Source organism: Astatotilapia calliptera, chromosome 9, assembly GCF_900246225.1.
Source record: "Astatotilapia calliptera chromosome 9, fAstCal1.2, whole genome shotgun sequence".
Lineage (NCBI taxonomy): Eukaryota > Metazoa > Chordata > Actinopteri > Cichliformes > Cichlidae > Astatotilapia > Astatotilapia calliptera.
In genome coordinates this window covers 14,439,568-14,456,452 of record NC_039310.1, presented here as the reverse complement: position 1 = coordinate 14,456,452, position 16,885 = coordinate 14,439,568, and the positions used below count along the sequence as shown (strand labels likewise).

Sequence of the window (16,885 nt, the reverse complement as noted above, 5' to 3'; positions counted from 1 at the left end):
TGATAAATGATTGCAATACTAAGCATAGCACAAAATGGTAATAATTGAAATACTGTCACATTGTAAGTAAAGTATTGTAGTGTAACATCATATCATGGGGTATTCCCACCTCTAGATTCAGCATGGTGATTGGGAAGGGCCCACAGTGGCTGTGTTGGTTTGGGCTTTTAGTTTCAACCATTAAAAAACAAATAAAAGAAAAGTCAATTTTGTGATTGACCATCAGATGAAATAGTGTTTGTCCTCTGGGTTTACTGTGTCCACTTCCCACGTAAAGCTTTACTATATTGGGAAAACTTGAAACTGACAAAATGAACTTCGCTCACATTTTATTACTTTTGAGGACTTTTGCAGGCGGTTAACATTTCTACTTGTAAACTGTGAAATGTTACCACAAATGACCTTTGAACCTATATCTGGTAGACGTAGAGGGTCTGATAAGTCTTCTTTGTGTATCTTTACAGGCTGGGCCCATGTGGTTTGTGCCCTTTACATACCTGAGGTGGAGTTTGCTAATGTGTCAACTATGGAGCCCATAGTACTCCAGTCTGTGCCACATGAGCGCTACAATAAGGTAACAAATGTATCTATGCTCTTAGACTTTACAAAAACAGATGTATAATGTCATACTGTGAGTAATTAAGTCCAGCCGTTTTCACACGTGCACTCTGGTTGGGATAATGTCGGGAGAACCGAGTCCATGCGTTGTCTGAAGTTGCCGTTTCTCATTTGTAGCACCCAACAGGGAATTGTGTGTGTCATACGTTTTCTCACTACTGGAAATATTCCCTTAAGTGAGGTGGAGCGCCTGGGTAGATCGTGCAGGAGGCACTTCACATGGCCCAGATCAATCCCTGTGAAATCTCTGAATAATTACATAGACCTTCTGCTGTCGCTCTGGCAATGGAAAGTCCATTTAATGTCCAATCATCTGAAGTACATGTGTGAAAATGGCTTATGTGTTTAAATTGAAATGGGTTTCCCTAACTGTATGTTTGCGTGTACAGACATGTTATATCTGTGAGGACCAGGGGAGAGAGAGTAAAGCAGCCACTGGAGCCTGTATGACCTGCAACAAACATGGCTGCAGACAGGCCTTCCATGTCACATGGTGAGACTCACTTGCATCGCATTAACCTCACTTGACAAAGACACACTTTGTTTCTTCAGCTGTTCACTCGCTTTTAAGACCTCTAGCTTTTAATGCTGACAGCACTGGGCAAAAAAAAAAAAAATAGCATGCAAGAAAATATATATTGAGTAACTTTAAATGTTAATATTGCCAACATGACCTTTAATGGTAGTTTGCTATGATTGCTTGTCTTACATTAGTTTAAGAGCTGAGCGCATTTATCGACCATTATAAATGCCAATACCACTATATCTGCAAACAGCTAGTATTGGCCGATGTATCGATATGTTGGGCTCTAATGCTAACCGGCTAGCAGTAGTACTCTTTGGTAATACCACTTTGTTTTTCAAGAGGCAGTAGGGACTTACTAAAGCACTTAACTTGCCTATCAGTCCAAAATGAAAGGAAGAAGTAGTTCTGTTCTTACAGAGTGCATATTCTAATGGATATTTCACATTTACATTGGAGCAGCTGTGTAGCATTGCCACCAATGCTACTCATAGAAATCATCCAACAGCTAGCCTCTGTGGTAATTTCCAGGAGAGGCTACACATCCTCAGTTTCCAGCAGGGTCTTTGCTGTCACAAGTCCAGGAAATGAGGTTGGGTTAAGAAGTTGAAAAAGTGATAGCAGCTGGGTTTTGCATCCATACTGTTCCTTAATGGGATGCTAACTAGCTAATAAATTGGATTACGTCCTGCAAAACATGCAGCGGGAGTTTCTAAACTCCAGAACTCCACATCTCAAAATGAGCTAATTTCATATTGTGCTGCTGGTAATGTAGCTCTGGGATGTCAAGCTTGTGTGTATTTGGATAAGTTTCTAGTTACTCACAATTATTAGTGTAGTACTGCACTGAATCTGCATTGTTTTCTCCAAGTAATTATGCACTGCTACAATCTGAGTCGTTATTCAAACACTTTGAAAACGTTATTCAAAGTTTGTGCAATGAGGCACAATCACGATGAAAGTTGTTTCAGTATCTCTGGGTGATGTAACAGAAATGACAGTAGCCCTGTTTTAGAAAAAGGAAGTAGACCTTTTATTTTCCTCTTTTTCTTCTTCTCTTATTTTAATAAATATTTCTTCATCTTGTCCAAACCAGTATTCCTCTTCTTCGTGTACAAATCATAATTTTTTTTGTCGACTGTCTGAATTTCCCCCCACTACTCTCCACCACAGTGCCCAGTTTGCAGGATTGTTATGTGAGGAACAGGGATCAGATGCAGACAATGTCAAATACTGTGGATATTGCAAATACCATCACAGCAAATTGGTAAGTGTACTCTCAGATTTTTGTCATTTTCCAGAGATAACTTGCCTATTGTGTCTGTTTTAACAATGTGGATGAGAATGTGTTTTCCGTTCCACTAACTACGATTGGTGATAAGCATGTAGACATAACACACACATCACACAATTACTGGTTTACTTTCAGCACAGTGAGAAATGCCGTTCTTTTATCTCTACTTTTGTGAATTGTACATAATCTTTTCTTTGCTATTTTTCTTCTATCCCCATCTCCCCTCTCATAACTGTGTCCTTCTCCTTAATGCTTTTTTTGTCACATCTTTCTCCTCCTTTTTTCTTTTCCAAACTTTCAAGTTGCCCCCCTCCCTTTAGCCAGCTTCCTGCAACTTTCAAAGACTCTTCCCTCAGTCTCACAGCTTTCTTCTTTTTTCACCTTTTCCTTCCCCTCTATCTGTCTCACTCCATCTAGCGTTATCCGTTCTCCCATCGCACCCTCCACTTCCTCATCTGTTTGTCCAAAGGAAGCACTGGCTACAGTGGACTGGCTTTGCAGTTGCTGGGGCCCTTTGAGCCTGTATTTTACTGTAGGGTCAAACGGGGATAGTCGTTGCTATATTAATTGTGTAATATGACTTCTTGTTTTCAATTCAGTGTAGTTTCAGTTCGTTTCCAGAGGGCATCTTCTCATTTCAGTTTAGTTTTTGTTAGTTTCAGTGTTAGTTTTAGTGTTTTAATTATTATCTTTCATTATTTCACAGAGAGCATATGTCAAAGACAAGATATAGGAAAAGAGACAGGTATAATAAAAACACATGAAAGCAGTTGACTCAGTGTTGTAGACATCCAACGTCTCAATAAACATGTTCATCTGCGCTTCATCAACACTAACTACAGCCTTGATTGTGACCAAAGACTGCCTAGCCCCATTTTCACAAGGCAAGCAATTGTCAGTGTTACTTTTAGTAAGGAGCTACCCTTGTGGCCTTTCAGGACAGATGCTTTATTTTTAGTAGTTGGTGAAACGTAGTACTAGTGGGGAAAAAGATGTTTTTACATTTTTTTAGCTCGCTGAGCCTGTTGAACTCTATTGCTGGCTTTTTAAATGTTACCATTTCCTTGGAGTTGACACTAAACTGATTAACACTGTATCAAAAGTCTTCGTTGTTGTGATGTCAATACAAATTTTACATACAGTCGGCAGTTTGCATGTCAAAGCCGAACAACCAAAACAGTAGCTTATCTAGGAGAGGTAGTCTAACCTGTCTGGGTTTGGTTGGCATAGCAACATTTGTTTCTGACTATATCAGAATTGACATATTTTAGTGTGTTTGGCCTAATAAACATTCTACTTTGTAAACAGACTCAACAGCAGCTTCATTGGCTGTGGGTTGGGCTATGCCAAGAAAAAAGCTGCATTAAAAATGGAAAAATAAAATCCCGATAGATATTATTGGCCTGTTACACAGAAAATCACACGAAGGCGGGCCTCTACACACTGGCCAGCTACATGTCACCATCAAGCAGAATTTAGCGACACAAAAGAGCTATGAAGACAAAAATGAAGACAAAAATGTAACATCTGGATACTCGGTGGATGTGTATCCAGAGATTACTCGTGGTGCCACCAGTTTTGCATGCACACCTCTGCATCAGCTGGGGGGAGAAAAGCAAATGTGAAAAACAGGAATGAACTATTATGATTTGTGGAACAATGGTGGGATGGAACGAGAAGGCAGGCTTTGTGGTGTCAACGCAAACACACGTGCACACACATTTTGCAGTGTTAACAAATGCCGATGGAAAGACTCATGCTGTTACATTGATCGCTTATAAATTACTTTGGATGGTGGGGCATAATGTCATTAACCTGGCACTGTATGGATGACAGGAATGTATGAGAGAGAAACATTGATGGAGAAAGCTGAATGGATTTCATAAAATGGCGCTTGATGGATATTTACACCATGTTAGCTACATATTTTCAGTTGAATCGCTGAGTATCTAAATTTAATTGGAAACTTGGATTATCCAGCTTTAGTCTTGATTAAAGAGACATTTACTTCAGGTTGTGTGAATTTATTTCTTTCTGTATTTGAAGATTGTAAATGCACGGTTGGGCATTTCTGGCACACGGGTGATGGTCGCTGCAAAACTTTTACTGTTACTAGCCTTGAACCCGGGTTTTAGTCAGAAAAGATTATTGCAGAAGTAATTTGGTGAAGGAAATGATGAGCTCTCAATTCTGCTTTAGGGTCGAGCCTTGTATTGTAGAAGAGAAGAAGGTTCAATAGTTGCTTCTGAGTGTCAGTTTAACATATAATGCCTAAGGCAGCACAGTTCCTGGTTAAAGATCTGTCTTTGAGTGGTGTGGCTGTTATTTGAGGGCAGCGACAGCAATCTGGCCGAGGCTGAGATTAATAGCAAGACTCCAAATATGTACCAGGAAGTCACTTTAATACTAGTTCAGGCAAAGAAGCTTGAAATCAACATAAATACAACTTTACTTGTAGTTAAGATCTTTACTATTGCCCACTAAGAAAAACCAATTGTTTTCCTACTATGGAGTAGTAATTTCCTACACTTGCTTGACTTTGTTATCTGTTACCGTGAAATTAATGGCCTTAAATGTAATTTTTGAAATTTATTTATTTTTGGCCGTATTGGCCTTTTTGGGGGTTTTGTTTTGCTTTTTTTTGCCTCTGTCACTAAGCTTGCTCCTATAACTGCCATTTTTATATTTTATATGCAATGCTCATTAATGTTTTTTTTAATGATCTTTGAATTTTGACTTGTCCCTGAGTTCAGTCAGAATTTATTTATCCTTTTCAGTTTATTATATTTATTTTATTTTTCAATATAAGAGGTTTTTTTGGGGCCTTCTTTTGGCCTTCTGTCTGTGGACTTCATCCAGTAACTTGGAGTTCCTCTTTACCTTTTAGCGAAGGAGCAGGGGCCGGGGTAGTAGGTCTCAAAGCTTAAGTGACTCTTCCACTCAGTGTATGGATAGACCCCCAGACACGGACAAGAAGGTAAGACAGCCTTAAGATCTTACCCTCTCTATGCCTCCCACCCACGATTGTGGCTCCATCAGAAACATACGCGCTCATTGTTACATGCTCACACTGTGGAGGTACAGGCAGATACACAGTATAAACTTTGAGCAGCAGTTAAAATGAATGTTGGAGAATTGCATTTACGAAAAACTTGAAATGTAGTTTTATTCATTTATTTTTAGCTATTTCTATCCAGATGTCCCAGAAAATAAAAAGGCCTCGCTCATATTACGTGCTTTTAACGCGTATGAGTTTGCAGAGCAATTTGTGGACAAGCAGAAGGCAAATGAGACGAAGCTTTGTGGAGGGTCAGTGTAGTCGTGTTGCATATTGATCTGTCGGATTGGCTGTCCTATAGGTTTGTTTTTTACATAAAAGTTGGTGTAATAAAATCAGAAAATGTTTTGTTTTCCCTTTAATATATTTCTAAAAGGAAGAAAAACCAATGTTTTTTGTTTTTTAAATACCACTGGTATGGGGGTGCTATCCCCTACACACTGTTGTTTTTTTTGTTTTTTTAATAGCTGTTTATTTATATATTTTCAAAGAGCCTAATACACATACAGCTAAGTACACAGCTGTGCAGGTAGTGTTTTTAAAATAACCCCATTATCTCCCCTTTTCTCTAAAAGCTCCAACATACCAAATTTGAGCTCAAAATTAAGTCTGTTGTACTATTATGTTTGTATTACTACATGATGAAAATGATTAAAACCCTAGCTACATTTTCCATTGAAATGGATGACTGATGGCCTTGAAAGGAATGGACTTGGTATTTTTTCTTCATTTTTAATCAGTGCTTCTCTGAAGAAAAACTCATGGATTTGATTTTTTTTAATAGCGTCTGAGCTTGACTGTAAAATGTATTTCTCTTTTTTTTTTGTCATATCTAAAAACTCATCACTGTTTTCTACTATTTCTCTAAGCATGTCTTTTAAAATCACCAAATTAGTTGAAGCTGATGTCCTATTGAGTGATGAAATTGTATTTCAGAGATCAGGCAGCTGGGGTGGCTGAGCTCCTCTGTGCCTACCAGTGATAACAACTTTAATGAATGTGAGATTAGTGTGACTTAATAACTCACGGCTGTTAGTTGAACATGTAATCACAGGCTGTGTGAAATCTGGATTTTTCAGTCAGTGTCAAGTCATCAATTTTACTTTTTGTTTGTTTGTTGTTGTTGAAGAAATGAACTTGGCGTGTTTGTCTGCAGTTGAAACAAAAAACTGTCAGTAAGATATTTAAATATTTACAGTTTAATAGCACAATAAAATTTACTTAAATATTCAATAAACAGTTTATCTGCCCTTTTTAAAGTTGTATAGATTTTATTATCATTCCCTCTAAACTCTCCAGATCCATGTCCTGTTATGATAGTGCTTTAACTGTGGATTTATCCTCGCATCTTTGATTGTGCTTATCACTGGGAAGAGTTTAGCAGTCCGCAGTGATTTATCAAAACAACGACTCCTGCTGCTCGATGGTGTCGGTGTTGGTGAAGGACTCATTGGATAAAACAAACAAGAACAAATGCTTAACATACTCAGACACTTAAAGCTGTTGTGTTTATGTGTGCATGACTGAAAATACTTTAGGCAAGGCCATCTCAGCCTGTCAGCTCACCACAGAATCACTATCTGACATGAATGAAAGGAGTTTAAAGGTGCTTCAGCCAGTTGATTGTTTCACGTTTTTAATCGGGGTTATCTAACACCACTGCACAGATGAAGAGCAGATATTGTTCCAGAATAACAATAATTTTATATCCTAAAGCAGTTTTCATTGCCGGGAGAGCCTGAAGCGCACACATTTAGTTTCTGCATCAAAGACTGTGAACTTTGGACTTTTTAGATGTGGAAAAAATGATTTCAGTGTCCAATTATAACTATTAACTTAAACTGGTTCATATTTAAAGTCTGTATCAACAGAAAAGTAAATGAGCTGTGGAGCTGTGGAAATATAAGTGCCAATCCAAAAGTTATTTTTCTCTGAAGGTAAAAGCAGAAAAGGAAAGAATTTATTTAAATATACGTCATTGTGTTTAATCTTGAAACCCCCGTAAGTGTTTCAAGAATGCATACCGGAGAATTAATGAATGCATGTTAGAGAAAATCAGCTCGGTAGATTATGTTAGTGACGGTGTGCTGCAAGCGCTTTTTGATGCTTTGAATTTTCCTCCTGTTGTTGTGTTTTGTTTTATTTTTTTGTTTTTTTTTTAATACAGAGGGGGGAAAAGAGAATCTATTTTAATTGTGTTAACTTGTAGAAATTTGTGGCATCAGAATTAGAATTGTATGGCACATTTTGTGTGTGTGTGTTTGGCCACGTACTACTCGGTCTTACTGCCCTGGCTTTTGTTAATACTGCCTTATTAGCATTAGAGTATCCCCCCTCCTTGCTCTCTTGCACACATGCGCACATAAACACACCATCCCCATTCCTGGGTCAGAGATCAGTATGCTCAGATTTGTGAGTGTGTGTGTGTGCGTTCACATGCCTTTGTTATGTGGTTTGGAGGCTCAGATGTATACCCACCTCATGCTAGACCCTGCAGTCAGCCAAGATCCCCCACGCTGGCCGCATAGAAAAGGCCCGCAGGAAACACACACATCCATACACACACAATGGCTGGTCAGAAATCCTGCAGGAAACTGCACAGGGGAATTCCTGCTAGGCCAGGCCGGATTATTTTCCCCTGTACTTCCTGTTCCTCTCTTTCTGCCCGTCTTCTCTCGCCTCTCCTCACCCCCTGCTCCCTCCCCGTTTGCCCCCAACCCCCCCCCAGACGATGTCCTCCTGAGGCTGTTGTGCTGAATTGTGAAGCCATAAAATATGAAACTACATCAAATTATTAGCAGACAATAGTTTCTCTTCCCATAATTGGTACCGGCATTTTCTATATTAAATAAAACGATAACATGTTACATTTTAAATAATTAATTAATGCATTAATACTTGTTATGCGAGTTACAGCAACGAAAAGTGCCAAAATGTGTGCGCCTCATAGGGCTGTTTGTTTTAACGTAGCTGTACTGAAACAAATTGGGTAGTGAGCTTTTTATTTAAAACTGTAGTGTAGATAATCAAATTTAACATGATTAAATGTTGAATAATTACAGACTGTTGATTGGAAAACAGAAGTAATTTGAAGAAATGAAAAATGTATGTGAAATGAAGTCAGATGAATTGATACATATTAATAATAGAGTCTGAATTTCAATACACATAGATGTAGCGAACAAGGGAATGGAGGTTTCTGTGCTTGTATTCTGCAAACTGTGAAGAGACAGAAGGAAAAGTGTCTTTAAAAGTGAATCTCTCTCTTCGGGGGCACGTGATCAGCATTCGACATAGACGGAGAGGATTTCTGCCCACTGCTGAATTGTTCATTGTTCAGGGGTTTGTTGATAAATAGATGCACTCATCATTACCCGCCACCACTCATATTTACCCCACACAGTCTCAAAGCCCTCTCGGACATGTCAAATGATCAGGCTGCCAGCGGTCAGCGTTAGAGAAAGAGGGGACAGAACATGCTGAAAGGCTTTGTCTCTGCCTGTATAATCAATTGACCTGATTGATAAGAGTGTGTCAGGGTAACATTGTGCATTTGTTGTGTTTCCCACGCCCAGTGCTCTGTGTGTGTGTGTGTGTGTGTGTGTGTGTGTGTGTGTGTGTGTGTGTGTGTGTGTGTGTGTTATCCGACCCTCTCGGCTCAGGCTCTGTCCATCAACACCTACCTCTGGAATGTTAATGAAAAACAAAAAGGGAATCCCAAAGAATTGACCTCTTTCTCTCCGTCACTCTCCCTCTTGCCATAATCGTAACATCTTTGTGTTGCGGCAGAAGCAGCGTGGATCATTTGTTGTCTGTTTTAAATCGCTACCTCTACCCTGTATTTCTGTTTGTTTTCGCACTCTTTATAGCCAGTGTGAGAGCTAAAGCACATTTCTTCAGGGTAGTTGCAAACAGCTGGTTGATAACTGGAAAAATGGCCAATGAACCAGCATCAGTTGTGATAAAATATAGCTGACTTATTGATTAATAAATGGTGGTTAATTTGTTTCCTGTAAATATAAGCCCAAATGAGGGGCCATTATGGAAATGAGACTGGAATTATTAATTATTATTATTAAATATTACTAAACCCCATAAACAGTGTTTGGCCAAAAGAGCAGTTTTTAAAAAACTGTGTTTCTCAAAAGAGCATTTCAAGTTACAAAACTCAAATGAAAAATTCAGAGGTGATCTTATGTCTGAAGATATAAAGCCTTGGTAAAAAGCTGTGACATGTGATACTGAAAATGTAGTTGAATCTGTTTTTAACTACTCCAACTAATAGAAGTTAGGGAGTTAATGAAAATAGTCAGGACTGGAACCTGTTTTAAGCTTCAACACATCCTCTGAAATACAGAAACCAGCAGAAGTCCTAACCTCATTAACGGTTAGCATTAACGGAAGCTGGCGTGCGGAGATGTCGCACTGGAGCTGCAATCTACTGATTCGGCTGGTGATGTCTGTTAACTGCCACTCGCAGAGGAAGTCTGGCTAAACTGTCACAATCCGTCTCGCAATCAGTCCTCAGCGAAACCCCGGGTGGGGAAGAGAAGGGGGAGGGGCCGATTATGGTGTTTCGGTGTTGTTGTGACATCGAACATCCCGAGCATGTCGAGTCCCACGTCGTCTCTCAGGATCGCTGCGTATTTTCACCATATACCTCCAAGAGTGTGCGTGTGCGCGAGTGCACGCACGTGAGGCTACGTCTGCTAGTACGCACGTACAGAAAAGTGTCAGGGCGCGGGGCGTGCATGTGAGGTGTAAATGCACTGGCACCCAGCCACCACCTCAAGGGTGCGAGAGAGGGGTGGCGGTGTGTGCGCAGGTTTGTGAGGGTGTAAATTGAGCTGTGATGGCCCAAGAAAAAGGATATGATTGGGTGAAGCGACAAGACCTTGCACGCATCAGCACGAGCGCAATGCTCAGCTCTTTACCGCAGCATGCTAAATTGTTGTTGCCTCCTGGTCCCCTTTTATCTCTCTTCCATCACTCTCTTTGTTTTTTGTGGATCGCCAGGCTTTCATCTCAGATTGAGTCTTTGAAATGCACTGCGGCTTCTTTCTCTGCCTCTCTTCACTGAACACACATGCACGCCGACTCGGTCTCCTCCACTTAGGTGCTTACATCCCATCTCATACATTAGCTTTTCCGCCAAGCACTTTTAAACAATGGTCTAAAATGTCCCCATAATCTTTTTTTTTTTTCTTCTTGCCATTTTTAGTCTTTTCCTAGTGTTTCAAATATCCAAAGAACTAAGGTTCTTTTTTCTGGCTTTGTCCTTATTTCTTTCCTCCATTCACTCACGTGCTGAAAGCCTTCACTCATCTGTTTTCTCTTCCCTCCCCTCCAATTTCAATCAGAAACATAAGGAGCGAGACCGGCACAAACCGAAACACAAGAAAACCTCCATGGACATGTCCCCCTCCCTCATCCTTCCGAACATCATGGTCCCAGAGAAGGTGAGAGCCACCCCTCCTTTGTTTTGGTGATTAGTAACATGTGATTAAATATTAGAGTCAGAGTGGCTTACCTTGATTTATCTTTGTTAAACTCTTATATCCCTAAAACATCCTGTGGCCTTGATGTATTTTTCACTCATCTTTTTCATTTGGCCGTGTTTTTGATAATTTCCCTTCCTGTTCCGCTGTTTTGATTTTCTTGTCCTCCCTTTTTCTCCCAATATCCTTTTTTTTTTTTTCTCCCATCATTCTCTCTCTCTCCCTCCCTCCCTCTTCATTTATTTATTTTTTTAACCTTCTTACAGACCTATAACAGTGGCAATTCAGGGGGAGGTGTCTCCTCTCTGCAAGCGTCTTCGCAGAAGCGATTAGATGACAGCGCAGCACGTTTTACCAACGCCAACTTTCAGGAAGTGTCGTCTGCTCACTCTGGCAGCAGTTCCAAGGACGCCTTGGCTGCAGACAGCGTCAAGGCTGCGACTGAGGTGAAGAACAAGAAGAACAGCGGTGGAGGTCACACGGTGGGACCGAGGGGCGGCCGCAAGTCTCTCACCTCCTCAGGGAAACCCCTCCCCTCTGCTGTGGTCACCATGGCAACTTCCTCTACATCTGCCTCAGCTTCAACTGGGCCTTTCCATCAAGGTGAATTGATGGTTGCAAATGGATCTCAATATTTCTCTCCCCCCACACACACATGGCAGTTAGAAAAGTGAGAATGCAACGATGGCTCTTCTGGTATTTTTACCCTGCACACCCACAAGAAAAACTGCAAATGCATTAAAATTGCAAAGCGTTATTTAAAACCTGAATGAACTTTTGATTCTCTGGTTTTATGGGTCCGTGTGTGCTGTGTCATTGACTGGATATCAGTCGGGCACCAGACTTTTGTCTCTCGCCGTGATAAGACTGTTTTGTCTCGGCTCTGTAATCTGGGGCCCCGTCTGAGAACAGCCCCGCGCACACAAACACAGGCCGACGGAACATGTGGGGAGGTCATGACGTGAAAGGAGTCACTGTTCACTCCTGTGTGCTCCTGTGTTTTGCGCTGTTACAGCCTTGAAGCCCTTGTCAGTTGTGTGTTTTTGTCTAGCAGAGAAATTGTGCATTGTGTGCGCTTTCAAGAAACTGATGCAAGGGAGGGCTGCTTGACGAGGAAGGGCTGACTGTAGAGCAGATAGAGAGCATTTGAACTGATAAAATGTCTATTTTTGTTATCTTGTTTCTGTCGCTCTCAAGATGATCGAAAGGAGTGTGTTCTGGAAACTTGTACAGCTCTGATGTGTCATGCCTCTCCTCTCTTTGTTCATTCCTGTCCCACCCGTCTTTCATCCACCCAGGCCTCCTGTTGACCAGTGCCAGCAAGACCCCCTCTGCCGCTTCCTCCTCAGACTTCCTAAGTTTCACAGATTCATCGTTGCGTCCCGGTGGTGGAAGTACCTTCTCCTCCCCACCGTCTTTCAGCAGCTGCCTTGTGAAGCCAGGCTCAGAGGGTGGAGCTTCAGAGGGAACTACAACTCTCTTTGGTTCTCTTATGTCTGCAACCACAGCTTCAGCAGGTGCCACACTTCTTTTTCTTTAAAAAAAAAACACAACAATATAATTTTTGTTTAACTATTAAAAATATGTAACAATCACATTAACCAATGGGAAACACTGTTCTTTCTCATCATTGCAGTGGGTGGAAAGCTGTATGAGAATTCCCACAGTCACACAGTGAGTGAGACAACAAGCCTCGTTGGGTCCACTGGCTACAAACGGCCTCAGCCCTCGAGCTCAGGACTGGGGATCAGCGGAGCAGCCGCAGGAGGAGGGGAAGATGGGGTAAAGAAGAAAAAGAAGGGCAACTGGCGAAACAGATTTGGACCTTGCTTTACCACAGACGTGAAGCCTTCTGAGCCCGCACCCTCCCTAACTCTCCCCACCACCTCCACCGCCAACACCACCTCCTCCTCCACCGCCTCGCCTTCCTCCTCTTCGTCCTCAACGCTCTCAGGTCGCCCATGCTTAGTTTCCAGCAGTGGATTAGGGGTTGGGGTAGGAGGAGGATCAGGGGGTGGAGAGAGGGGGCTGGGGGTCATGGGCGTGAGCGGTGGGATTCAAAAGTCGCCGTCACTCCTCAGGAATGGGAGTCTGCAAAGCAACAGCAGCTCTACAACCACTGGGTCAGGTAAGGACGACTGAGAAATGTGACGCACAGCAACGTTTCACAACCCCTTTTAGAGTTTCGGAGACTTGAAGCCCGTCTGTCAGTTCTCATGACAGAATTAGCTTTATAGTTTCGCTGTAGCTGAGCGAATAATGAAATCAATTTCGGCAACTGAAATGAGGAACCGTGCTGGTTTCATTCAAGATCTATGGGGTAGTTGTGACTTGTAAGACCCCATTGTGCTCTCCAGTTTCATTACAATGATCAAAAGGAAAGTAGTTTGTGTGAGGCATTGTTGCAGCAGGTTTTCCAGCTGCTGAATGTAACACACCTGGGCAGCATATTTTAAATATTGACAATCAGAAATGGCCAGAGCCGGTGACACCTCCATGTTTGTGTGTAAGAGTGTGGGTCTGTGTGTTCCTGCACACACGTGGAAGTGGTCTGTATGCCTTCTTTTTTTGTTGTTGTTGTTGTTTTTTTTTTACCTTCTCATCGTGTGTTTTCAGTTGCTTGGCAACTGTCTTTATGCTTTGGAGTTTCCCTGATGGAAATGGCTCAGCACAGCCCGCACATCCCACATCTCCCTTTTCTTCCAGAATCATCACCCTTTTGTTTCTCCCTCCTGCTCTCAGCTGCTCGCACCTACCTGCCTTCTGCATACAGAACCAACACTCACCTGTTGATGCTGTGTGCACCTGGAGCTCTTAGTGTTGACACCCATACACGTGCACGCAAAGAAAGTGGACATGGTTATTTAAATTCATGCTACGGATGAATCCACTGATTAAGCTCAAATCCGTTGCTGATCACTAGGCTGACTTCTGTGAGTCTTTATCTCATATTTAGGATATTTTTGATTTAAGCTTTTCTAAATTGTCCTTTTTCCCTAGAAGTGATCGTTTCGAGTGATTGATTAGCCCTACATCTGTTCTTGACCTGTAGCTTTAAAACTTGTAGCTGTGATGAGTATTGGACATTGCAGCTCAGCACCAGATGGATTGGACTGCAGCGTTCACAGAAAGCGAAGATTCAGGAGTAATTATGTTGTTTGCAACAGAGCAATTTGTAAAATGTGAAAAATGATGAGATTCTGATCAGAAATGTGTTGCTAGGCATTGGATGGTTGACGGTCTTGATTTGCATTGTGTGTGTAGGAGTCGTACTTTTAATGGGAATGTTGTATTCTTGCAGCTCTCTGCCTGAATCAAACTAAAATCGTAACCATTCAAAGCTTAAGTGTGTTAAAACTACAGTCTTCACAAATACTCATCTTCTGTTCTGCATTCAAAGGTGGGTTTACTTTATATTTGAGTTGTTTTGGTCATGAGCGGGTGAGTCAGAGGACTGGTTCTGTTTGCTTTCTGAATTTAATTTTTTGCAGCAGGGGTGGTTGAGCTTGTTTGTGATTCCACATCCATTTTACTTTCTGGTTCTTTTTCCTTGAGCAGTTGGGGGCATTTCGGGCTTCAGCTGGCGAGAGAAGATAGGGCAAACAGTGGTGGTTATGTATGACTGTGCATCATACGTATGCGACTGTGAGAAATTAAATCATGTGTTCTTCTTCCTACTGTAAATATTTAGCCAGGGGTTAATGCAGGGCAGTAATGGGGAGGATCTTGGTGTTTATCTCCCCCTCCTCTGTCCTGTCTGCTGACTCCACCGTGCTGATGGATAGATAGTTAGCCTGATAAATATGTGGTGTTGGGTGGGGAGAAGCAGGGGGTGAGATTTTGGCTGGGTTAATGTTTGATGGCAGCGGGGTCACCGATGGGACGGACAAGCTCGCAGTAGTTTTGGTGTGTGGGGGAGGAGAGACGCTGGGGGAAGCAAAATTTATTCACACTGGTGACTATGTATGTGTTTAAAGAGAAGAAAAGCAGACAAGAAAACAAAAGATATCATTTATTCTTATATTTATTAGCTAATTTATGAGATTATTTTTACCCCTAACACTTTTTTTTTAAAAATGAATTTCCTCAATTATCAGCAGCTTGGTGTCACCTCTGCAGAGCACATGTGAGAGGTTGTGAAAGCAAGGAAATACTCTGTGAGCAGGATTTAATTTAAATAACAAATTAAGCTTAATGTTAAAATATGAGCATGTCTATTATTAAAGTTTGCAGGTGTGTAATAAATAAAGTAACATCAGAAGAAATTATTTAAAGATTCACAAATGTCAGTATTTTAAGGCAATACTGGAAAAATAGATAAATAAATGTAAAAAATCAGTAAATGGAGATTGGTTTGTAATTAGTACTTTTTTGGGGGGATATTGTGTGATATTGTGCCACGTCACAAGAAACAGAGAATTTATTATAAAAAGGGACATTTAAAAAATAATATATATTTTTAATGTAAATCAGAATATTTCCAGGTTTTTCACTAAACTGTAAACAAACTGTAGCAAATGAGTTTCTAGTGTTTAAAAAAAAATAGTAGTTTAGAGACCTGAATATGCCTCTTCTTATACTTATTGTGGAAACTGTTAAATTTAGTTTGCCGTTGTTGACTCTGAAACCGACACGCCTTTATCAGTCTACCACAAACCCACGTACATTTTCTGATGCACACACTCGTTGTGCGTGTTACAGTTGCTGTCCGTGATTTGGCTCTAAATGCATGTCTGTTTATCTTTGGTGGTAGAAAATTGTCAGAAAAACAAAAGGCTTTCTGTTGCTGAGACGTTTGTCTTTACATAAACATCTCCACGTTTAAACTCTGATGAAGTAACTGTCTGCAGTCTTTGGGAAAACAAGCTGCAAGGCTCCAGGAGAAAAGACACTGAATCAGACGTTAAATAACAGAATGTGATGGCATGCACTTTGTTTAATTTAATGTCATCTTTTTTTATATTCTGCATATAGACGACACAGATTTCTTCGTGAGATAATATCGGCTCGAACTAATCAAGGTGGATGTTTTTCAAGCTTACAGGCGTAGTGAGCAGGAAGGGAAAAGGAACAGGAAAGCTGGGCGATGGAGGCTGTTGTGCTTCAGGGGCTTAACAGTATTGATCATACAAATAGGTTATAAGTTTTACAAGCTCAGGTTTGTTTGTGTGTAAAGAAATATAAATATATATACTTTTTTGTTCTTTGTCTTCTTTTGAAAGAATCTTGCCACGAAAAGCAGTAATTAAATCTTAAAGGGAGCAAAAATACAGGTTAAGGTTAGCAAGTCCTCGTGATGAACAGCAGCTTTGTTTTGAATGGCCCTAATACACGTTTTTCAGATTATTTATTTATTTAATTGTCAGCTCAGCCCGAGAAATGTTAAACCTCTGGTCGATCTTGTAATCTACTTTTTGGCTAATTCCTGTGAATCAATAAATTTGGAGCAAAAAGAAAGAAAGAGTTTAGGAATTATAATAATTGTAGATGTTGAAAATATAATTGGTGTGCACGAGTAATTCAGTGTACATGAATTTAGTGTACTTGTTAAATTTGCGGGAATATTTTCATTAAAATTGTATGAGTTTGGGGAAAAACTTGGGTTTAGTTTGGTGATCTAATTCAGGAAAATAAATTAAACCCTTTTTTTTTTTTTTTTAAGTGAGGATCAAATATTGCATACACGCACTGTGACACATAAATGACATTCAATTTTGGGACATTTAAATTACCCTCTGTATTATTATATTATAATGGCAATTTGAATTAAAATGAACCTTTCCCCCCCTCCTCCTGTTTCCTGCACTGTTTTTGCACCATCCCTTTGTGTGTAACCCATTTCATCAATGGCATTAGCTAAACTCTGATGAATTGTTGGTTTGGCCTCTAATCCA

At 40.6% G+C, this 16,885-nt stretch overlaps 1 protein-coding gene across 1 annotated transcript in view; it reads left to right on the top strand.

Moving 5' to 3' along the window:
• Positions 1-16,885, top strand: part of mllt10 (MLLT10 histone lysine methyltransferase DOT1L cofactor) — a 49,247-nt gene that overhangs the window by 16,950 nt on the left and 15,412 nt on the right. Inside the window, 8 exon segments of the mRNA XM_026179398.1 lie at positions 465-574; positions 1,008-1,111; positions 2,315-2,408; positions 5,323-5,412; positions 10,854-10,952; positions 11,258-11,594; positions 12,290-12,508; positions 12,628-13,119. Of these exon segments, the coding sequence (XP_026035183.1) occupies positions 465-574; positions 1,008-1,111; positions 2,315-2,408; positions 5,323-5,412; positions 10,854-10,952; positions 11,258-11,594; positions 12,290-12,508; positions 12,628-13,119 (1,545 nt within the window).